Here is a 24,807-nt window from a genome sequence, read left to right as displayed (position 1 = left end):
CGCTTTGTATAAAGAACAGACGCAGAGAGAAATGTCCAGCCTGGCCTGCTCAGAGCTTTAAAAAAAAAAAAAAAAAAAATTCCTCTAATACTCCGATTAACTCACAATGTGTACCGACTGGAACTATTTCTTGGTCGCTGTGACGTCCCGTCGTCTCGTCACTGAGGTAGGAGATTCTGCATATTCAATTAAATCTCGTTATTAAGCAGTTACAGCTTGTAACTCCCCCTAATGGGCTTATCTCCAAATTAAACAAATTTGATAAGATAAGACGCATATATGAGTTAACAACGGTGGTGGTCAGATTGTTTTAACTTCGGACAGGTTGGCTATCTCCCCCCCCCCCCCCCGTGTCCCCGGGGTACCGGCTTCTAGCAACATACTTGTACTTTACTTTGTTAAAGAGAAGTTTGCTTTTCACCGACATAAAACAGAACTCGCAGAAACGGGAACATGAAACATAATAACAACAACAACAAAAAAGAAGTATATCATAAAAAGTGAAATGAATAATAAAACCCTGTACACACAAGCACGCAGAATTTATAACGAGCACATTTTGACCCTGTTCTGTGTTTCGATGGCGACGCGTTCATCCCTGAAGGTTTTTGTCCCTCTGCTGTCTCCGTACAGGAAGGTGCCGCAGCATGAGGCAGAGACAGCGGGAGCCATCATGGCCTTCTTCTTGTCCCTCGGCTTGGCGCTGGGCGCTGCAGTCTCCTTCGCTTTCCGGGCCATGATCTAGAAGCTCCAGCAGAGCTAGTAGATGTAGATTAGACCACCTCGCCCTCCCAACAACCTTCTTCCCCATCACGAGCCTGAGTAGAAGAAGTTTAAAAAATAAAATTTCCCCTCGGGGATTAATAAAGTATATATACCTACCTACCTACCTACCTTTCAATAAGTGAGAGGACACAGAAGACTCTGGAGAGCCTCCGTCTTCCTGATGTGAACAGCAGAGACTCATCCAGCCAACTGAAGTGGAAATCTGTTACTGAACTTTTTTCTTTTTTTTTAATGTGCAAACGCTCTCTCTCTCTCTCTCTCTCTCTCTCTCTCTCCCGGAGACGTATCTTAATCAATACCGCTGATCGAAACAGATCGTTTGAGTTCAAATCAAAAGTAAAAAAAAAAAAAAAAAAATTTGTAGTGGACTTCTTATAGAAGACGGCAGAAATTCTCCAAAACGGTTTCTTGTTGTAAAAACTGCCTCATCTTGAGCAGCCTGTACTCGTAGCGTCCCACAGCTTCATTCATAAAAAGTTAGTTTGCTCGAAATGATCAAAAAAAAAAATCTTAATGTAAGATTACATTAAAAACTTTTTTTTTTCTTTTTTAGAACAATTGCATTCTTAGAAATCATATTTAACTATTATACGGTGTGTGAATAATGTCAAAACAGATTATGAATGAGGCTGTGAGATGCTGCTGTTCGGTTCGTCCACTCAGTAAATCTTAATTTGTGAGCTGTTATCATTAAGTTGATGTTGTTGTTGTTGTTTTTTGTTTTGTTTTTATGATCTTTGCACATCAAACATGAAACGTGACTGTTGCATCACTCCCGACTGTTGCAGCTTTTGACTCTGAACAAGCCAAATACACAAAGACGACATGGGAAAATCATGAACTCTGAAGGGAAGTCTCGACCCATCAGACAGCTAATGAACCGTTTCGCTCCTTCTCTCTGCTCTCAGCGTTTCGAATCAGGTTAATTCTGTCGTTAAGCTTTCTCGTAACTGATCGGTAAACTCTCAAAGAATGTGAGGACGGGACTCGGTCCTGAAGGTGAGTTTTTTTTTTAATGTGTAATCTGGGCCGCTGACCGTCTGGAAGCTTTCCTGCTGAATCTTCATCGTCTCGCCGAGTGTTTTGTAGTTTTTAGACCAAGTTGTGTTCGCAGCCTCGGTGCGTTTCTCTTCCTTCAGTCTGACTTCACATTTCCTGTTGCAATTTTCAGACAACATGTGGGTTTCTTTTTTTTTTTTCTTTTTTTTTTTTTTACTGTTGCTGTGTCTTCCTGATAAAACATGAATATGCAGAAAATACGCTGCTCTCAGAAGCGTGAAGTGTGCCATCGTGAGTGCGATCAGGAGACTTTAAATCTCCCTCTTAAGAGGTCGTTTCTCATCAAACATGTTCTCATTGAAAAGACAAGTTTTATACAAGTAGTAGTTTTTAGTATTTTCCTCTCTGGAGGATGGAAGGACTACATTTTTGTTTATGTGCATTTCTGTGGCCTTTTTGATGCTTGTTTTTTAATTGTACACTGATAAAAAACCAGCAATTGATATCCTGACAGTCTGCTTGTTTGATAGCATGACGCTGGTCTGTCCCTCTGCTGATGAGTCTGGCATAAGACTATTTAAATGTTACTTAAATTGTATTTCAGCTTAAAATAGTTCTGTGATGAGAAATAATAAATGTGTATTTTTAAGACTCTGGCTCCTCCGGTTGGCCGTTCTTGGAAGTGCAGCGCTCAACATTAATCAGGTGCTGATACAAAAAGCCCTTCATTCACTTCCTGCAGTTGAAGGAAGTATTCAGAAGTAAAAGAACTACTACCTCACTGTGAAAGTGAGGACTGAAAATCCTACTTCAATCCAATTATGCAAATCAAAAAATACACTTAAAGTTATTAAAGTAAAAGTTTACTGTGACTGCGTGAAGAGCATTTTACTGTCACGGCTGGTTTTATACAAGAATGCATTTTTTTATGTAATAATCTGATGATCGTTTCCTTGATTAATCAATAGATTGTTAAACATCCCCAAGTGTCACCACCTCTTGTCAGCCAAATTTTGCAACAAAAAAAATGATTCCACTATTATTTTCCTTTTTTTTTTTTTTTTTAAATGAATGATTTTACCGTCAATACATAAATTGATTGTTTTCAGCTCTAAGTGTCTTGACCCGTAACAAAGCATCTTAATGTATGAAGTCACATGTTTTGTGTGTAACAAGGCCACTGATTCCCTGCTAAGAGGAAGAATTTTAAATCCTCGTATTCAGCATCTTTAAGCACCACGTACATATTTAACACACACACACACACACACACACACACACACACACACACACACACACACACACACACACACACAGGGTTACACCAGTGACACTTCCATCAGACTTGCCCTGAGTTAAATGTCTGAGACACTGGATAATTTTACTGCAACCCCATTTCACACGGGTGCCTTTTAGCCCCATGTTAAGTAATTTTTTTTTTTGTTTTTGAAAGGATAAGCCTCTGAAATCAGGGTTAACTTTGCTCCAGCAGAGCCAGCGAGCCGTGGGATGAAGTCAGGGCCAAGTTTGGAACATGCCCCTGTGAAAGCTTTCCTTTGGGTTATTTACCCCCGGGGGGGGGGGGGAGCTGTAAATAACCCAATTTATGTTTCACCTCTAGCTAAGGTTGACCTTGTTAAACAGTTCATTTTGCCGTTTTATTTTGTACTTTACCATACTTTTTTGTTTCGCACGGTGCTGTTTCCCCGTTTTCATTTTTAGACGCTTTTATTTTGAAAGGCGCTCGCTTTAAGTTCCTGTCGAGCGAAACTGAAGTAAATCCACCTGCGTTTGAGAAAACGGTGAAAGGAAGGCAGAACAGTTTGAAGATATTAAGAGGTACAAGGTCAGCATCTGTTGCAATACAGTTTTTAACTACTGGAGCCGGGAGGTCCAGACCAAGCCCCATACACATCAATAATAATTAAACCATCGTTGGAGGCACCTGCAGTCTCTCCTCCAGACATTGTAGCGCCATCTTGTGGTCAGAGCAACTCAAACAAATGTCAATTAACAATTAACAGAGAAGTGCTCGACTGCTTCAAATGAAAGGCCCGGTTCAAGAAATAAAGAGACAAAAAAAACAAAAAACAAAAAAAAGGAGCCCAAAGAGTTGCGTTGATGATTTATTCTTAAGGTAAACATTTTATTCAAAAATAAATTACCGGAGATATCTTCAAAAGGCAGACAAGACATTTGTCTCCAACCCACTCGAGACAATCAAGAGATCCCCCCCCACCACCACCACCACCCCCCATTCATAAATCGAGTGTTCACACCGTGTGTTTCTTAAACTGATGTAAAACTACAGCAGAGACTTGTCGCTCTTTTAACAAACCACAGACTGCTAAACTGATCGAGAGGAGAAAAAACAAAAACAAAAAACAAAAAGAAACAGCCGTCGTCAGCTCATCCACTAGAAAACATATACAAACTTTATTTTAAATATTGAATTCAACATACATGCCCGATTTGTGACGTGAACACAAGACTGTACAGTTTCGAGACTGGCGCTTGAGGTGAGAAATAATGTGGATGGAATCGGGACGCACAGACAGATGTGCTGCAGCTGTTAAGTGTGACGAGCGGATTTAGTCAGTCCTTTTAAATAATGTCAGATCAGCTTCCTGCCGTGGAGGAATCGGTTTTTTTTTTATTATTATTTAAGCAGCCTCTGGGGGAGATCCAGATGTGATGGAGGAACGGTCAGCAGCCTGAATTGCCGCCGCCTCAAAAAGGGGGGCAGCAAAAAAAAAAAAAAAAAAAAAGGAAAGGCAGTGGATTGAATTATCACATGTGAAGTTAAGACAAGTTTTGGGAGATTTATTTTCTTCCTGATGGGTAGATGAGAAGATCGACACCCCTCTCACGTCTCGTCAGTTACACGCGATGCTACAGTACAGCCAACAGCTGGCCGGCTTAAGTTTAGCACGAAAGACTATGAAAATTGCAAGCAGGCTAGCAGTTTCCCCCTGATTCCAGTCTTTGTGCTAAGCTAAGCTAACCAGCTGCCGTGTGCAACTTCACATTTCACACACAACCGCGAGAGCAGCGTGTCCTGTCTTTTTTTTTTTTTTTTTTTTTACTTTCAGCAAGACAACAAAATAAATAAATTTTCCCAAAAATCCTTTAAAGGGATTAAAAAAAAAAAAAAAAAAAAAAAAAAAAAGGGCAACAATTCAAACAAGTATTATAACAATGAATGACTCGCAAAACATTTGAGCTGGAGCTCCCAAAAGCAAGAATCAAACTTGCAGCCTAAAACTGGAGCGAACAGTCGGAGCTAGTGCAGCTTCAGTGGAAGGCGGTGGAGGAGGACGTTTCCTCACTACAGCTCTGAAAAGCTCTACAAAAAACAACAACTCCTCGTGATGCGACAACAGTCGGTGTTAACGCCATGCAGAGAGTCAAAGTCCGCTACGAGACGCCAAAGTTCAGATAAAACACGTCGGTTTTCTAAAACACAAAATGAAACAAACAAAAAAAAACAAAAACAAAAAAAGGAGGAGAGAATCAGCCGAGAGGCTTCCTGCAGCTCTTTAGTTTGAGAAGTCACATAATATTAAAGGGAAAGACGTACAGATCATCTAGAAGCAACCTGAGCCCAGATTATACAAATGTTTACTTGGCCTTCTGAACTTAGTGTGAAAAAAACCAAAGAATCGAGGCAGACTGATTTAAAAAAAAAAAAAAAAAAGAAATACAGCTTTGCTTCATTTCCTGCGCTCATCTTTTCAGTTCAGAGATAAATGTGATTTTTTTTTTTTTTTTTTTGAATCTACAGTCACCACAGTACAATCAAATTGGTTGATTTTACTGAAAGAAAATTCAGAACAATCACCTTGTCATTATTTGATTCGTCTCTTGTGCTTGTCAGAAATGTTATTAACAGGCTGAAGAGAAAGTAAACTGAGCTCTGAACTGTCTGCCTGTAAGACAAAATGATTAAATGCACATTACAGTGATTCAGCTTGCATACAATGTTGATAGTAGCTGCACACAGCAGCCTCAGTTTTCCCTGAATTACATCTCTGCTACCAGCGACAGTGTGTGTGTGTGTGTGTGTGTGTGTGTGTGTGTGTGTGTGTGTGTGTGTGTGTGTGTGTGTGTGTGTGTGTGTGTGTGTGTGTGTGTGTGTGTGTGTGTGTGTGTGTGTGTGTGTGTGTGTGTGTCAGTCAGCCTACAGTATGTGTTACAAAGAAAGATGCGTCTATCACAGCATGGCACACTGGAGAAGATCCTTCAGGTCCTGTTTTGGCAAGAGGCGCCGCCGCCGGCTTCTCTTCTCTCATGAACATGCAGTATCTGATCTGTGGCACTGGGGGGGGGCGATGAAGAGCAGGGCAGACTGTGATCCCGCAGGTCCACGACGGACAAAAGAAGACGTGATGGGTGGGCGTTCGGGGAGGACAAATAAAAAGGGGGTCAGCTTTGGTGTTGAACTAGTTCCATAGTTCTAGGACTGAACACGCTGAGTGAGTGGGCGGGAGGGCGATGAGTATGACGGGGAGGATGAGGAGGAGGAGGAAGGGCGTCAGTGAGTCTTTAACTTGGTGCGCTGCGAGCCCTGTTCTGTCAAGGTGGCTTTGAGAGAGTTAAACACCGTCTGTCTGACGTTGTCCTCCATATAATGTTCACTTAGTGGCTTCAAAACCTGCAAGAGACGAAAGAGGAGACAAAAAAAAGGGGGTTTAGTGCGAGAACAAATTATAAAAAAAACAAACAGTCAATAATGGGGACAGACGAACTGAAAGAAAGCCAGTTAGGGAAGAAAAAACGTTTAAAGGTCAAATAAAGGAACAAAATAAAATGTAGTCTTCGACATGTCGACCACAGAAACGCATCCAAAGCATCCAAATTCACAACTCAACAAAACATCTTCAACTGAAAAGAAGTTTAAAAAAACAACAACAACAAAAAAACAAAAAAAACTTTCTTTCCACACTCAGTAAAAGCTGATTAAAAACCACGTGGGCAGGTCCGGGTCCTCGAGATCCTGAGACGGGCTTTTTCTTCAGGCGTCTACGTCCACACGCAGGAAGTTAAAGTATAAAAATCCAGCACCATTGGACTGAAAGTTAAAAATGAAAAAAAAAAAAAAAGCCAGCAAACTGCAGAAGTTTTGATATGAGAAGAAAGTTTAACAGTCTGTGAATCCGCCAGCAGCTAGTTAGTCTTCTTGTAGTTGTTGTTGTTGTTGTTGAGAGGAGACAGAGCTCCGAGTCCCAGTGTTGCTCCTGACGGGAGGGAGGGGAGAAGAGAGACGGGCCACGCCAGGCGGCTCCTGACTGGCTCCAAAAGTTTGGAAAACACCTGAGAGGACAACAGGAGAGTTACACAAGGACCAAGACGGACAGCGGAGCAGAGGGTGGGACAAAAAAAAAAAAAAGATGAGAGGGATCGAAACGGAAGTCTGAAGGGAGATTAAGGACAAATAAAAAAATAAAGGCACATTACGACAAACGACGAATAAAAACTGAGGAAAGGAAAGGAAATCGGGCAGGATGTCGAGGACGGCAGGCAGGCAAGGCGGCAGATCAGAGAAACGGGAAGCGACACGTCTCACCTTTCTGACCGTCCTCTGTAAAGCAGGAGAGGCGGGAAGACGGAGAGAAACACAGCAAGGAGGGAGAAGACAGAAGACGTGAGTGACGGCTGCGTTTGAGGCGAATCCCAAACGTTCATCAAAATCTCCGAAACGGGATAACAAACAAAACTCCGGCTTCACATTTGTTCTGCCGAGCAACGTCAGCGCAGGTCGGGGGAAGAAGGGGAGCTGCGAGGAAGGAACTCTGAACGTGAAAGCACGAATCTTTGGACTCGGTGCGACGGATGATGAAGACGTGGAAGAAAATCATGAGACAAAACCTGACGCCCAGGGGGGGAAAAAAAAAAAGAGAAAAGAAAAGGCAACGAGCCGAGTTTCAGATCAAATACTTCTTCTATACACACGTGCGGCATTATTATATTCCCGTAGAGAAAAACAAGTTCAAACATTTTTTTGCTCTCTTAACTTTAAGTTTTGATTTCAACCGAATTCCAACTTAATCCAAACGAATACCTGGTGTTCACAAATGTATCTTAAACAATATTATAAAAAAAAAAACATAAGAAATCATGTTGGAGAACCAAACACTGGCAACAGCATCACACAGCAGCATCAAGAGAAAATGTCAAAGAAAAAAAAAAAGAAGATGGAAACCGTTTATGGTAATTTGCAGTAAAATAAAAGAACAGTCTGACCCGAGGCAGGTTTAATCATTTATAAATGTACCTCTCAGAGCTCTCGGTCTCTGCAGGATGAAACAATTAGTCCACTTATGGATAATCAGAAAAATGAATCACGGGATAAATTTGTTTATCAAATGCAAATCTCAAACGTTTGCTGGTTGCAGCTTCTGAAATGTGATGATTCGTTTCTGTTCTCAATTAAGTGTCAAAAAATGAGTGGATTATTTATGAATAGATGCAAAAGGAAACGGGTTGAAAATCAGCTGGTGATTTATACTCAGTTATACGTCTAGTTTAAGTCTTGAATTGACAAAAGAATATGAAAACACGATAAAGTAAACTGTCGCTAGTTTCAGCCAGATTGCGGTGGAGTCATAGTTTCTCCGCTTTGATTTGCTTTTCATCCGTCTTAATACCCAAAATATTTCCAGCCACTGCCATAACAACAACAACAACAGTAATCATCACAAATATAGACATTTAATTGACCAAAAACCAAGAAAAACAAAACAAAAAAAACAAAAAACATCTGGACATTCTTTGTTGTCCCCGTGCGGGCTTGTTGTCACTCGCACGAACACACTCGTCCTCACACACTCTGCCGACCTCTCACGCAGACGACCCACCTGTTCCCAGAGCGTCTCGGCCACCAGGTCTATCATCGTCCCCACCTCCCGGAACTCTCCGGAATACTTGACGTACGCCCAGAGGCAGAGCGACAGCAGCGCCGCGCCCATGGCCAGGTTCGCCAGCGCCGCCAGGGTGCTCAGGCCGACGAAGCCCGTCACCCCCGACACCAGGTAGGTGACGAACATGACGGCGAAGAGCGTGGCGGGCGTGCGTGCCGCGTAGAAGATGTTTTTGCTGTCGTTGTGTTTGGAGAAGTTGGCGAAGGCCTCGTCCAGCTCCGACTCCAGCCGGTTCTGGTAGCGCTGGCAGAACTCCTCGCCGCCCATTTTCTTGACAGAGCGGAAGTAGCCCACCGAGTGCTCGCGGAACTCCCCGTGGCAGCGCTCCAGGTCCGCCGGGGCGATGTAAGGCTTGTCCCCGCCGCAGATCTGTGGGAATCAGTGACAAGAGTGAGTGACTGACAGAAGAGAGAAAGGCTTACTGGGATTCCTGCAACTCCAGTTAGATGTTCACGTCGTCCGTCTTTGCAGGAGCTGTGCCGTCAGCTTCCCCAGAACGACATGAAAATCGGGCCACGACCGCTGTCGCCGCCGTCCTGCAGCGACACCCGCCGCTCTCCGAAATCTTTTGGGACTCGTTTGAATTGATCACGGTTCATGATGTCGGGGAAAGAGAAACGCGTCCTAACCTGTTCCATGTTCTTGCTGTACATGTCTTTGGCTCCTGCCACAGCGGTCAAGTTGTTGGCTTCTGCCGTCGCCTGACGAACGGGGAAAGACAAATGAGATTGGAGATGACTTGGTCGTAGGAGATGAGGATTGAAACCTATGACGTGAGACGAGACTTAAAATCATCCCCCCGGTTTTGGGAGAGTAACTAACCTGCAGCATGGACTTTGGGTGAGGCAGTTCCTCTCCTTGGTAGATCTTTATGTAAGCCTGCAGGGAAGGAAAACGACGCGTGTGCTCACAAACGTGGTTCATATGCAGCGTTGATGTTCTGGCAGCAAATACAAGGAATTAACAACGTGACAAGAACTTAAGACGCAAGTCTGCTGGTTGTGTGTCAAACTAAGTGGATTTAAAAAAAAAAACACCAAAAAACACACACACACACAAAAAACCTGACCACTGTTTGTTTTTTTTTGGGGGGGGGGGGATTCGTTGGAATCGCCTTTGACTAAAATCCCAAATCAATTTTGTGTCGTTTATTCACTTCAAAGCTTTTGTTAATTATTGTTCAAATGGCAGATTGCACAACACGAGGCTTTGACCTATCAGAGTGAAAACCATCGGACTTGAATAAAATCCTGCAGGACCTTGAAGTACTCCAGAAGATCTCTGCAGGTGACTTTGTTTCCTCCGATCTCCTTCTCCACGAGTCGCTCCGGAGCCAGGAGGAGAGGCACCAGCTCGGCCAGCTCCTTTTTAAAATCGCCGTCGATGTCTGCAACACACAAACGACACAAACAAACAAACCCTGACTGGTGTTCTGGTGCGCGGCGGTTCAGTCCAGCATGCCGCAGCCGTCGCTCAGCATCTTCTGCTCACCCTTCAGCCTGCCGTCAAAGTACGGGTTGGTGGCCACCTTGAGGCCGGGATGGGGCAGCAGGAAGCAGCCGATGCTGGAGAAGCAGGAGTGGATGTGCTTCCTCACGTTCTGCAGCTCCTCGTGTTGGTTCTGCTTCACCTGCGTCAGCGAACAGCAAACACGGAGAGAGTGCGTCAACAACGCGCGGAAATTTCGGGGTAGAAAAACAACAACAACAACAACAACAAAAAAACAGTTTGAAAAGATATTCTCACCTGCAGTCGTCTGTCCAGGAAGGCGTTCCCTCCTTCCAGTCCGTAGTAGTGTTCGTAAGGATAACTCCAGTCCCGGATCAGGAACATCAGAGACTGAAACACGCAACCAACAGCAAAGAGACGCAATGAGACACGTTATAGTTGATTTTGTAAACAAAAAATTGTGGTTTGGATACTAATATCGATTGTGCGGCTTGATATTGATCTCTTCTCCGATTACACCCCTCTCCCACCCCCCGCCCCGACTAATATCCATCGCGTTCAGGTTTTCAGTTCCATATTATTTATTCTAATTACACGACTCGACAACAGAAGCCGTCAGTACCTGGAAAGGTTTCAGATAGATCTCTTCCATTGCCAGCCGGCCATATTCTGTGAATAGCTACACATGAAAGGAGACAAAAATAAGAACATTAAAAAAAAACAAGACTTTGATGCTACTTTTTTTTTTTTTACTTGCAGAAGAAGAACAGGTGACGCCAACCTGCAGATGCTGCAGGTCGTCCTCCTGTATGTTCTGGGAGAGATTGTACACCTGAAACAGAGAAGAAACAAACGCAACACGAGACAGAAGTGTTGGATGTTTTAAGAGACAAAAGGCAGAGGCGCTGTCTCCAGAAAAAACAACAACAACAACCCTGCTTTTAAGTGTCACCTGCACAGAGCTGGTCATCGTGCTGAGGGCAAACACGGTGGCACAGTCCTTTATGGTGGACTGGCTGTCGAACGCTCCCTGAGTGTCGACGAGGAGCACGGCCACCTGTCGGGACGACACGCACGAGAGAGAGCGAGTCAGTACGAGTCCGCGATTCGTGTGAAAACTCGTCGACAAAAGCTGAAGTTAAGACAAGCGCAGCCGGAGACGGTCCACCTTGCTGCCGTCGGGTTTGTCGACCACGAAGACGTCGCTCCAGATCTGAATCCCCGTGGTCTCCCGCTCGCAGCCGCCCCTCCAGGTGAACCCCGTCAGGGGCTCATCGTCGCCTCCCATCCACGAGTCGCACTGCTGCAGAGGGAACGAGGGAGGAGACGGAAGGAAGAGGGGGGTGGGGGGGAAAGAAAGAAAGAAAAGAAATGGAAGAAGAGATGGTTTGGTTAAGAAGGAAAACCACGTGGATCGAGAGGACAGATGAGGAGTAAAGTACGACGGGCAAGACGAGACAGATCGCGGCGACGAGGTGGAGAAATAATGGCACGAGTGGAAAAATGGAACAGAAGGTCAACGTACTGAAGTCGGCCAGCGTTGGTCACAGATTAGGACCAGAGGGAGACATTCATGTTTCACCAGCAGCTGATTTGAACAGGGATTTATGGAGAATGATATTATTTTATTGTTTTATTTACCTTCCCTTTTGTTACCACACCATCTTCAAACCCCGAGTCCATATCGGTGTGAAATCTGATCTGCAAATTCACACTTTTGTTTGAAAAAGTATCGAGATTGCTGACCCCATAGTCAGGCCACTTATTGACTAGCGTCATAACTAACATGTCATCTAACAGTTTAATTATTACGGAGAAAATTACACCCTTATCTCACGATCCTCCCAAATCACTCTTTTACTCTTTCTGTGGTTCACAGTCTTTTAGAGCTTCCCGTCACAGGTTTGAACTATGCAAGAAAAGATCAGCATTACGCCGCAAAAATTGAAAATACTCCCCGAAAATAATTTTTGGGGATTATAGTGTACACTTTGTGCGTGCCATTTCTCGCAAAACAATTGTTATGAACACAAAGTTCGAGTAAAAAAAAAAAAAAAAAAAAAAATCAACTTATTGAGATCTTGTCCGTTTATGCCAGAGTCAGGTGAGGACAAGAAGGGAAAACGGCTCCAAAAACAAATAGCTGAATTTGCGCCTCAGAATGTGGAGACACTGATTCCTGATTACGAAAACCATAAAGTACATCTGAGTTCCGGGTCCAACTCTGATCTGATGACAGAGCAAGGTGACAACGTGGCATTTGATAATAGCAAATACCTGCGATCTGATAATACTCCAAACGCACAGCCGTTAAAGTTGTACACACTTATTAAAATTACTGGAAACATTAACTGTCAACGGTTGAAGCAATGGCATCAGTGTGAAAATGTGCAGAGACTTGCATGAATGCCCACGTTCATGGTCCCGAGCAGCTGTGAGTCATAACGCTCCTTCGTGTTTTCATGGTGGGTGTGTGTGTGTGTGTGTGTGATTGCGTTATCAAGAGTATTTGCAAGAGAGTGTAAGGTGATCCCGGTTACTTGTGTTTTTAGCTGCAGTCAGATGGTCTGCAGGACTGGCTGTTGACACTTGTGTCGTACACATTTGTTAGATGCACATTAACAAGAAGGTGTGTTTGCGTGCCCTGTGTGTACATGTGTGTGTAGTGTGCAATTTTTTTTTCTAGCTCATATTTACAGACATTTATACAAGAGCCAGTAACCACACAGGAAAATGAAAACAAAACTGTTAAAAATTTTTTTTAGAATTCAACACCAACAAGTCTACGACTCCTATTCTGAAGATTTATTGTTTAGAATTGCCTTTCCGGACCAGTTCAACCACCCCGTCTACTTTATGTACTTTCTTCCACATCGACCTCTCCTGGGTGAACCAGTATCTCTGTACGAGACCTGACTCATAGCACTTGTCTTTGCTTGCCACCTTCACACGAGAGTACTCGATGTAATCTCATCTGTTGACCTTGTTCATTTAGCCCGGCAGGTTTCACAATCTGTGCTGACTGCAAGTGTGACAGTATGAAGCCCCAGGGGGACGATGAGCTGTTGTCTGTTAACTGTGGGGGCCTTTCAAGGTTGGGACTAATGTCAACCATTTATTTTACTGATCTCACTGAAAATATGGATGGTGGATGAGTCCTCTGCTGTATGGTCAACATTTATGAATCGTCAGTTATTTAGTCAATTATACGTTTTGCCATTTCGATTTTATGGCCGGGCTGTTGTATTGGATGACATTAGATGGTACAGGTGTACCTAATAGAGTGGTTGTTTTTTTAAAACTGATTAAGTTGATATCAAATATGTGCCTTTGTAAAAGCTGCTGTGATTCTTCAACAGATCAGATTATTCCTTACTGATATAAATATTAAAAAAAAACACTGTCACAGTCAGCGTCTTGAAAGGACACTTTAAAGGACTCATAAATTATGTAAATTATGTCCGAATAAATGTACATCTTGGTCTACGTGTACTTATCTCCTTAGAAACAGTTTAGGATTAATAGATAGTCAGAAGACATGTGAACAAATCAGATCGTTCCAAACTGCCTGCATCTGCAACAACATTATGTGTTTGGTACTTCGCTGAGTAACTGTCTTTATTTGTATGAATCCCCACAAGAACATGTTCCTTTGCAAGTCCAATAACATGGAAAGAACACGTTGTTCATCTCACCTGATGCATGTAGCGCAGCATGAAGTCCAGCAGGAAGGACTTGCCCTTGCGAAAAGCTCCAGCCACGGACACGACCACCACGTTCAGGTCCTTCACGTGATCCTGCAGCAGGATCTTCTCCAGCGCCGCCTCGTCCAGCTCGAAGCTGTGCTCGTCATCGTTGGCGAGGACGATCTGAACGGGCTTGGCCTTCTCTTCCTCCACCACAGCCTGAAGACACGAGTTGGAAATCAATCAGGGGCTTTCCTTGGCCCAGAGACAGGTTCAAGTCATTACAATGCTGATGAGGCAGATTTCAGGAACGGGGACAGAGAACTGAAAATTACAAAGCTGAGATCTTCCGGCAAAACATCACATGAACTCATTCTGGTGTAAAGAAACACTGCTGGAACTCAAAAGATTTCAACATGGTAAATATAGAAAAATGCCAGAATAACTACATTTTGTGCTTTGCCTTGTAAAACAGAAAATGTATTTTCTCTGTTTAAGTATCTTTTGGTTTTTGATTGCTGGCTGAACAAAAAACATCACCTGGCATTTTCACCAATTTCTGGTGCTTTATCGACCAAACAATTACGTGATTAATTAAGAAAGACAATCAAACATATCATTTACCATAACTGTGAATACAACCAATATTTGTGGTCCTAACTGCCATCAGTTGATGGGAAATGGAGACCATTTATCTGGACTTTCCTTAAAATGTACAGTCTGTGCTATTATTCTTAACAAAAATGTTCTACGATAATGTCCAGAACAGTGTTACACATTTATCAAACACTTGAACTCTTCACCTCCTCTTCCTGCATCTCCTCATCTGCTGAGTGAGTGAGGCTGGTGATTTTGCCCGAGTTGGAGGCCCCTCTGCTGGGAAGCAAGTCATCATCCAGGTCTTCGGGCATGGCTAAAGGAGGCCTCTGATTTTGCCTAAAAATGGGGACATCTTCCACGCCGCTCAAGCCTTAAAAAAAAAAACAAAAAAAAACAAGGACAGCGGAGGAAAAGATAAAATTACACTGGTTACGTCACTTCACGCAGCATGTTAAAAGTTACAGTGAGAAGGAGAAGGACTTGGCGGCAGGTTCACGTTTTAAGAGCGACAAGGTTTTTGTTGTCATAAGTTGGTTTGCGTGAGGGATGGATCATTGTTCCGAGAAGATGAGGAGAAAGTGAAACGCCTTATATGGATCAAAATGAAGACAGAAACCTTTTTTCAGCATTGTGCGCTGGGCTAAATACCGTTTTCCACTCTGATCTTCCCATTTAGGTTAAGTTCAAAAATAGCCTTGCAGCGAAAATCACAAAGGGCCAGAAAAAAAAAGAAAAAGGAAACGAGTAAAGTAAGTTACCGGGACAGCGTTTTCACGCTCGTCTTGTGTTCCTGTGAAATTCTAAACCTCGTTTCCTTCCTTCCTGTCAAACTACCACCGCTGCAGTATGAGCGAGAGGGCTGAACCACAAACTCCGACGTATGTGGGTTAGTAGTTCGTCTGCATAGCATTATTTCGGTACATTCCAAACACAAAGATATTCAAAGCGTATTATTATGCGAGAGCAGGGAAAGCATAAAATATAGACTCCTCACAAACTGGAACTGCCTCAAAAACGACTCCAAATTATGAATCAGTGATTGAAATGTTTGCTGGTTCAATTCCTTCCCAAATTAAGCTTCTAGAAAAAAAAAAAAAAAAGAAGAAATATGCTTGGTTCATTGTCATAGTTTACCAAAGTTTTCATGTTCTCCTGGGAAGAATACAATCTTTTTTTTTCACCTCCTCTGCAGGTGTAGAAACCACAGGTCCAGGATGACACTCCCTCGAGTGCAGACTGAACGTGACAATCCCGTCGGCCGTACAACTCAAGAGTCCATCGAACAGGTTTGACCACAAATATTCAACATTGCTCATTCAAATATTTTCGTAATTAGATGTTGATCCAGCAAGTCTCTCACAAGATTTAAACTAGGTTTCGGCAGCAAACCATCACAACTCATCTCTCCAAATCTGGCAGCCACTCGTGATAAGTACATGACAAACATCAGTCACTGATATCCATAGTAATCACAAAAGGTCAGTAAACTTTCTAAAACCCTCAAAGATATTGAATTATCATAAGAATCACGTGAGACAAAGAACAACGACAAATCATCACAAATAATAGGTTTCGATTTGGGGAGTGTTACGTTTTAGTTTTGTGTTGAATGACTAAACGATTAATGGATCAATTGTTTCATCTGTAGGTTGATAACTACCACAAGATGAAGATGATCAGAGTCAAGAGTTTTTTTTATTTTTTTATTGTCGTTTATAATGCAGATTTTACTGGTTACTTCCAACCCAATTGTCTCCATGTCGGAGTGTTTCACAGAAAGAGGACTGAAAGTGGTGAAACTCGTATAAAACAAACTTGTTGAGTATCGGATGCCGATACCTCGCCTGTGTGATTGACAGGACGAGAAGACTTTACGCTGTACAGGCGTTCATTTCAAACTTCTTCCATGCATGCGGAGTCTGTGCTGTCCTATGCTAGTCTTTGCTTACAATAATACTATATATGTATGCCATATTATATTCCTTATATACAATCTCGTATTAATCAACTATTAATCCTCAGGCGTATGCAACAGGTTGTGTCTGTAGAGGTCAGCGATACTGCTGAGGTCAGCGATCCTGTTGGGGTCAGCATGCTGCTGTGCATAATAACAAGGCCACAGCTGTAACGGTTGATGGCACGACCATTAGTTTCACCTCCCGTCTTTCTTATTTCTTCCGAGTCATAAAACAGGAATAAGTTACTGACCTGAACAAACACGTCCCCACAAGGCAAGACGGCCCACCTCGACCAATCAACAAAGGACACATCACCATACATGACTTTTTGGTTCCTGTACTATAAGAAGACCGGGTCAGGGAGGGTCAGGAGGTCAGACTTCGTAAACTGACACATACTCTGTTGCGGTCAGGGAAACATAGTCGTTACCCAGAGCTCTGTAACACTGATTATTCTGCTGCTGTTAAATAAACACCTTGAAGCCTGACATCTATTGCCTCATTAAAGAACACGCAGGACTGGGGGCTTTACACATATTGGCTTTGTACTAGCAGGAGCCCGAGTCCAACAAGTCCCATCAGGGAACTCAGCGGCAAACTCACAAATATTAGATTTTGTGCTTAACAAGTTAAAAACCGGTTACGGATCATTACTTCCCCACAAATACACGAAGCACCGTGAACTTAAAGTGAGCATTTCCATCAAATAATGGTTCTCTGTGACTTGCACAGTCAATCTGCTGGTTTAAGCTAAAGCTGGAACAATGAGTCAATTAACATGTTAAAGAATCCTCAACAAGTTTGATGATGAATTGGTGAAAAAGGTTCATCGTTTGTCAAAATAAATTGATGGCATACTTCAGGCAATGAAGGCAATCTTGTTTTGCATTATTTGAACTATTCTGTAGAACAATTGATCGCTTTAACTACTTTTCATGCTCGTCATTTGTGACACTTGCTGCTTTTCTTTGTCTCATGATTTAGATAAATTAAAAGTTTTAAGGTTTTAAAGTTTGTCCAACCAATGTTGGTTGGACCAAAAAAAAAAAAAAAAAAAAATTTTTTTGAAGGTGCCGCTTTGGGAAATTGCATTTTCACCATTTTACTAGCAAATCATTAATCTTAAAAAATAAATAAATAGCGGGTTTATAACCAACGACGACAACAGTGGAAGCCCAGTAACATTTCAAGGTGGCTGAAGGGCAGTTTTGTTAATACAAAGCGATTCTCCCTCCAGAGGACGACTGTAAATAAATAGGACATTTGAAGATCGACCGGGAGGTGCTGCAGTGCTGCGAGCGCAGGGCAGTTACAGTAATCTGCTCCGCACACAAATTAAGCCCTGAACGTTTCCCCCAGTCTGTTGCACTGCAGGTCCCCATCGAGTCCAGAGCAGCACTCAGCAGAATGAAGTGGCACAGAATGCAGCCATAGAGGGGACACCCACACAAAGACACTATTCTGCCGGGTCTGCGAGGACTCTGGATTGCAGCAGAACGTGAGTGAGAGACAAAACACAATAAGCATGCAAAGAAGCAGCCGGTCAACAAACACACACACACAAAAACAGCTCTGCCAATATACGCACACGTGATAACCCTTCGTGATAAAGCGGCTAACTGCTCCTCGACTTGCAGAAAACCAGGACAGAACTGAAATTAGCCACGTGAGTTCTGATCCTGTGGAGGCGCTGAGCAGATGTTGACTGGCCTACATGTCCCGAATCAGCTCTCCCCTCCCTCGACTCCTGCACTACATCTGAGGCAGACTTTCGCAGCACCGTGGTCCACTTAACCCCAAGCAGCTGACCGAATATGGACGCTTTCAAACTCGAAAGAGGTCATTTCAGCAACACTTTTAAAAGATATAAGTGTAGAAATGAAACCTGTGGGGGTAAAGTAGTCGAGCTAGTAGTCGAGATTGTGTCAAATATTCGCTGACGTGTTGTCGGTTATGACATTTCACCTTTTCTTCGGGATCATGAGGGAGAAAGCTGGGGCTTAAAGCGTTGAGAAAGCAAGGGAAATTCGAGCAACCACCTCCTCTCTGCTGTTGCAGCACTGATCATTAATGTCAGTGACCCTGAAGCAGAGTTACAAAACCCTCCTTTAGACTTAAAACACCCCCGCGAGTGGCCAGGCAGTGTTTGTTTATTCTATGGGAAGACAACAAGCCTGCAGAGCCGGAGGAATCCACTGTAGCCTATTAGGATGCAAGTACACTGACTTCCCCGCACACCGGCACCAAAAGACAACCTGACTCGGCCTCTCTGGACTCGAGTCAAAGAGGCCAAACGTTCAGCTGCAGCAAGCGGACCGAGTGGGAGACGGAGAGGACAAAGTGCAGATTGAGAGCAGTCGCAGTCAGTGAATGGTGTTGCCACAGAGTCTGCTGGCTTGTGTGAAAGTAGGCATAAAGGTTATCAGGTTAAGGTCCTCCTGCTCATTTCTCCAGATCAGCCTCGGGCGCTGGGTCTTAGGTATTTTTTTGCCCGTCTCGACAAGGTGTAGTGAATGTAAACTGTACTGATAAACAAGGTGCTGGTATTAGCAATACATCCTCCCATTTGACAAAGCGACTAACACCACAAACAAGGGCTGCAACTATACAATTTAGTCTAGTTATCAATTCATCTGCATCATATTTTCCTCAAATAATAACTTCCTAAGGCTCAGTCCCGATTATTACATTAATCGGCTGATCGCAATTATTTGAGCTAGTTAGAATCGTTTCCATTCATCTGTATGAAAACAGCTGCATTACGTCTTAATGGCACGAGTGGATAATGAGCTCCCTTATAGTGCCCTGTTTATTTTCAATTATGGCTAACTGTCTGTCAGCAATTTCTTTGTACATTTCAGTAATAGGTTTCAAATTGTGATTTATGTCAAATCTTACCTAAAAGGCTAAATTAGTATCTGCGCTCCAGTGTTAAATGCTTTTACTATAATAGTGGAAGACAATTAAATAGTCATTCACAGGTATTTGGATGAAATTGACCCGATATGGAAAACATCAAAGATGGTCACAGCCTTAGACTCGGATCTTTTTTTTTAAATTTTTTTTTATTACTGATTGATTAATACTTCTAAACGAACCGCTTGATCATGATATAAAAAAAATTAAAAAAATGACTTTGAACCCCGGTCAAAGGAGGTGCTGAACAGAAACGAGTCATATCTACATTTATAACCAACCCACCCTGAGATACTCGGTATTAAACTGAATTAGACGCCACACTGAGTAAAGCAAAATACCTGAAATGTAAATAAACCTCTATGGTCAACAGCATGTTCACGGTTTACGTCTTTTCTTTTGTTGTGACTGACAAAAGTCTCCTTCTGTCTGTGAAATAGACATGCAGTCGTGTATTACAAATTGCCTCAGAGAGGTGGATCAAGTCTGCTGCCAAACTGAACACACTAATAATAGGGTATTTAAATATATCCGACTCATTAGTGGGATTAAGTGTAACGTTTAGTCTATATTGACCGGTACTCCCGTTTCAGGAAACTGGTTTCAAAGTTCAGAAACAACACACTCGAAAGCAACTCGGGGTGACTGAGCAAATAAAAGGCAGGTTTAGAGAGAGGAAACCCCGGACCGGACCACACCGGACCGGACCGGACCGGACGAACCGGACCGCTCCGCTCCGCTCTCCTCCGGGTCAGGCCCCGCGACAAATGAGCCGACAGGTGTCGCGGTTAAACGTTTGTATCCGGGTCAGAATCACTTTTAGACAACAGCTGTTTGTTTTTGTTTTTTACATTTTTTTTTTTCTGCCCAAGTTACCGACAGAAGAAAAAAAAAACACACATTTGAACGGAGAAAAAACAAAAACAAACACAGGCTGACAAAACGGATCTCGCTGTGGCTAATTCCCCCCCCCCCCACACACACACACACACACACAGTTTGGGCTGTTTTGACACTGTGTTTTGCTGGCTGCAGGACACGCATCACGGTTAGGCGGAGGGCGGAGGTTGGGGAGCGGGACGGGACCACATTTGGCAGGACACCGCGGGTCCCCAACTGAAAACAGAAGCGTCTGGCTAACGGAAAAGCAACTGACAAAAGACCACAGAAACACGAGCGGTTTAAATCGCAATCAGCCCCTCGGCTTCGCGCTCCTGATCGACTCGCCGTCACACACCCAACAAACAAAATCGACAACGATTTACCTTCCTTAACGACTCGGTTTTTGCAGTTGGGCTCGAAGTGATTTCTGCTCCTCAACCCGCTCACCTCCGCCATCTTGGACTACTGAAATTTAACGTGGCTGACGTCAAAGGAGCTTTTTTTTTTTTTTTTTTTTCTTCTCGCGCAGCCTGCTGAAGTTCGTACCGCCCCGAGGCTTCAGAGTCGGGCTGCACAAAGTATCACAACTATTTATTTAGTGCCTTTTATAATACAGCACATATCCCTTTAAGAACTCCACTATTTGCATGCGTGATTTAGTTGTTTTTTTTAGTTTTTTTTTTTGGACACTGTAAAGTCTGAATTTAGGGGGCATAACTGCGAGAGTATCTATAGGCAGGAAATATAGGTCATGTTCTTAGTGTTGCTTTTGAAAATGTGAAGGTTTTTATAATAACCTGAAGGAGTTTACAGTCTACCTAAATATAAATTACACTGCTCTCTGTGGACTCAATTTACAGATAAAATATCTTACTTTTTAATGTTTCTGAACATAAACACATCGTCAATGAAGTGCAAAATAAGAGAATATGCAGGTACGTAACGCCTTCTGATTATGATCATTGGCGATATTGTTTAATACTGACTTTGTGCATGGAAATATCATCACATCTCTCAAACAGAAGCTCGCAGAAGAATATATTTGAGAAGATCACCAACAAAATCCCTTATGTCAAATATTTAGAATCACACAGAATTACTCAAAGCAATCTGGTTTTCAAAATTTATTGTGATAATATGCCATATACCATGATGATGTTACCTTTATATTTTGAGATTGCGGACCCCAGGAAGACGCAGCTGCTGTGGCAGAAGCTATTGGGGATCCAAACAAATGACCACAGTTCCTTTTAAATGGCATGTTTAGCTTTATTATACCGTAGAAAGTGTCAGGAACACAGGCAGAGAGCTCCATGTGAGAAGGGATTCGACTGACAAACTGATACTCATTCATAGATTTGAAACAGCAACTTGACTCAATTGACCACAGCTTCACCAGAGCTTTTGTTATTGCTTTTGGGCCTCATGATCATATATCATTTTTCTTCAGAATACTACCCCAGCCACTAATGTTATCATCATCAAGATAATTTTACATTACAAGAATGTAAGATAGGAATCTCAAAGGAAATTGGATCCATTTCCTCAAAGTCACTTTATAATATTTCTCGTCTCGTCTCGTCTCGTCTCTTCTCTTCTCTTCTCTTCTCTTCTCTTCTCTTCTCTTCTCTTCTCTTCTCTTCTCTTCTCTTCTCTTCTCTTCTCTTCTCTTCTCTTCTCGTGATCACAATGAAATGTCAGAAATTATTTACCAGAGGCCAGATGCAGCATGACTGTCTCAGAAAATAAGGAATTGTTAAATTAACGTAAGGATTAACGTATAATGATAAAATAAACTGTTTAAATAATTAAATAATAATATATAAAAGTTGGAATATTTTTCTGAATGTCTCAACAACAATCTAATTGCCAGCAGGTCCTATTGTTCACTTATCTGATGAAATACCTCTAACATCTAACAGGCTGCATGGATTGTCACAAAATATTTTACACTTATGGTCCCCAGAAAATGAATCCTAATAACTTTGGTGATCCCTCTTCTTTTTTTTTCTCTCCTCCCATGTCGTCATCAGGTTGACATTGTTTGGTTTTAAATGAAATATCTCAACAGGATGGATTGCCATCACACTTTGTACAGTAGTTTCAGGTGCACTTTGTGTTTACTTCTTATTAGTTAGTATGCTAACATCCTAAAAGTACAATGGTTCATATGGTTAACATTGTACCTGCCAGACATCAGCATGAAAGCACTTTCCCTGAGAGCATAGACTGCTGACATCAGCATTTAGCTGAGCACTCTACTCACAAAGCCACTCGTTTATTTACTATGTCATTTCTTCACTCACTCACTGTTAGCCTCTCCACCTATTAAGGCCATTAGCAGGCGTGTTATAACGTCTAAACACAACCTTCCTCTTTATCACCTTGAAAAAGGTTCACTTTGCCTTCACTGGCAGATTTCTCGTTCAAGATAATCCCTATCTCTTGTGTTCAGCCAGATATCTGCGACGCAGATAAATGTTGTTCTCTGCTTACCGACTTAATGGTGTCTTAAATGCACTCAGTCATGATGACTGGCAAACAAAATGTCATAAAGCTCTTGTTGTCAGTGAATAAACTAATTTATATGTTTACTCAGCTGTCCACAGCCCGCAGTATGGACCGACAAGTGGAAAGACATAAATCAGGGCTTGTAATTCCACCTGGCTGGGGAGGTCTCTAGTGTTAAAACCAACAAATTAGCTTTGATAAAGTAATCACAATTATTAGCATGATAATGTGTATCTGCTTTTTTCATGATTTTTAAAATTAATTTGCTTCTTCATAAATGAACAAACAAATATTGGACCCACAATCAGCAAAGTCAAGCGCATTTACGAGTAAACACATTTGATTATATCAGCATACCCATGATCATATAATTAGGTGACATGGTAAATTACAAAACATGTTTTTCTACTGGAATTATTTGAATTAAAAGTAATAGTCCAGGAAAAATGGATTCAAAAATATACTTATATATCACTACCTTGTACCTAAATGTTGTGATGTAATTGTGGCATCCCACTGATGTTAAATAGTGGCTACATAGCTACTGTATGTTTATGATGCAACGGGGTTGTTACACAATGTACCACAACAGAATACCACCAGCTTTCTGTGGTCATTAAGGTAAACTGAATAATGAAGTAGCAAGCCGGATTTAAACAACCTCACGTTGTACATGTGTAATTCTAAGAAGTTTAGATGGAAACTGGAAACTTAAGAGTCTTGAACCTATGTATAGCATATTTGACACAGTTCAGTCATCTGTGCCACTTTTTTGACCCAACTTTGGGCTTAAAAGTGGACTGGAACTAAAAACAGCAGCTCTAAATACATAAATAAATCCACCTACAAACAACCCAGAAGTCATTAAAAAAAAAAATATGATGAAAAATGATCCAGTCTATTTCATATCATATAAGAAAATGTGTCAAATAAAACCCTAACAGCAGCCACTATATGGACAACACAGTTGCTTATCTTCAGCAGGTGTATATCAGTCAGTAGCCTCCCTTCGGCCTGTTTGCGTTACCGCCTGTCAGTCAGGTGTGTTTGCTTTGGCCTTTAGCTAATCTAAATGCTCATTGGAGTTGTGTTACGCAACAAAGCTGGTGTTTGAAGAAAGTAATCAAAGGTACTGTTGTAACTTTCCATCTTCAAACTCTTAACTGATATGACCTGGACACACCAACACACACACATACATCAACACAGTCAATTGAAACACAGTGCGAAGACGTCACAGGAAGACTGAAGGAACAGGCAAGTGAAAGATGGATTGAAAGTTCACCTCAAACAGCCTTGCAGAGGAGCCAGTCAGGCTTTAGATGACTCACTGTGATTGGTTGTCTGGCGGATGCTGGATCACCACTCCTCTTTCTCTGAGGGACAACCCCACATATCCAGGAGATCCTGCTCCATCCCAGGATTAGATGTGACATTTCACTGGAGGTGACTCTCTTGTCTTTCTTGTCTGCTATACTGCTACACATTCAACGTCTTGGATGAAGTTTTGTGTGAAGGACGTTTCCTGGTTGTAAAATGTATTCTTTTGCAAACAGCTGTAAAGTGTATTTAAAAGTTTTGTTGGCACATGCTGGTAAAACAGGCAGTCCAATGTGAGAGCACAAAGACGTAACATGCAGCAGCTTCTCACCAAAAAAAAGAGAAACAAATGATTTACCATCATTGCAATCCCTTCACTGGCCCGATAAATATGCTACGAATTCACATGAAGACAATCATTATATGTTATCCATTCTGTTCAAATTATTGAGTGCTTATGTATTTTTGCTTTGCAGCTTCTGCAGTGAGCTCCTCTCCCTCCATAAACTATAATGGACGAGGTCAGTAGTTAAACATAGGAAAAGGTCAAGACACTCGCAGCGAAGGAGAAGGTCCGGGGCTGTAAGAGTGACAGATGGAAAATAATTGGTTTTTCGAAAGAGTGAGAGGGAGACCGGGACCAGCAGTGATAATCTGTGTCTGTGCTATTCTTAGCTGGTCCCATCGGCCGGCAGAAATATGAGACACGCGTGATGTCAAGTCCTGGTAAATTTAGAGAGAGGGTCAGAGAACAGTGACAGAACCCCCCTGACCTCTACT

The 24,807-nt window shown here is 42.4% G+C and overlaps 2 protein-coding genes across 6 annotated transcripts in view; one reads left to right on the top strand and one right to left on the bottom strand.

The window, feature by feature from the left end:
* The window catches only part of LOC138617726 (equilibrative nucleoside transporter 1-like), a 41,217-nt gene extending 40,388 nt beyond the window's left edge, over window positions 1-829 (top strand). For all 4 annotated transcript variants that reach the window (XM_069692974.1, XM_069692970.1, XM_069692971.1 and 1 more), the window contains exon 13: window positions 634-829. In XM_069692974.1, coding sequence (XP_069549075.1) covers window positions 634-745 — 112 coding nt within the window. In that variant the 3' untranslated portion in view covers window positions 746-829. The remainder of the gene's footprint in view (window positions 1-633) is intronic.
* Window positions 830-4,197: 3,368 nt separating this feature from the next.
* Window positions 4,198-20,757, bottom strand: atl2 (atlastin GTPase 2). Of its 2 annotated transcripts, XM_069692955.1 has the most exons (16): window positions 20,580-20,757; window positions 14,644-14,810; window positions 13,850-14,059; window positions 11,323-11,457; window positions 11,107-11,211; window positions 10,936-10,986; window positions 10,777-10,833; window positions 10,452-10,544; window positions 10,197-10,335; window positions 9,965-10,092; window positions 9,528-9,584; window positions 9,335-9,406; window positions 8,643-9,074; window positions 7,352-7,366; window positions 6,753-7,098; window positions 6,358-6,439 (listed from the first exon to the last, which is right to left on the bottom strand). In XM_069692955.1, exons 1-15 carry the CDS (start codon window positions 20,650-20,652, stop codon window positions 6,952-6,954), a joined length of 1,881 nt encoding a protein of 626 aa, XP_069549056.1. In that variant the 5' UTR covers window positions 20,653-20,757; the 3' UTR covers window positions 6,358-6,439; window positions 6,753-6,951. The 2 variants fall into 2 exon arrangements, with proteins under 2 accessions (XP_069549057.1, XP_069549056.1); XM_069692956.1 differs by lacking the exons at window positions 6,753-7,098; window positions 7,352-7,366 and having other exon boundaries at window positions 4,198-6,439.
* Window positions 20,758-24,807: the final 4,050 nt, after the last annotated feature.

Source organism: Brachyistius frenatus, unplaced genomic scaffold, assembly GCF_029030835.1.
Source record: "Brachyistius frenatus isolate BFR_SWC_R1_liver_20210118 unplaced genomic scaffold, ASM2903083v1 Contig_13, whole genome shotgun sequence".
NCBI classification, from domain to species: domain Eukaryota; kingdom Metazoa; phylum Chordata; class Actinopteri; family Embiotocidae; genus Brachyistius; species Brachyistius frenatus.
The sequence above is the reverse complement of the archived record's forward strand: the minus strand, read 5'-3'. Positions and strand labels throughout refer to the sequence as shown.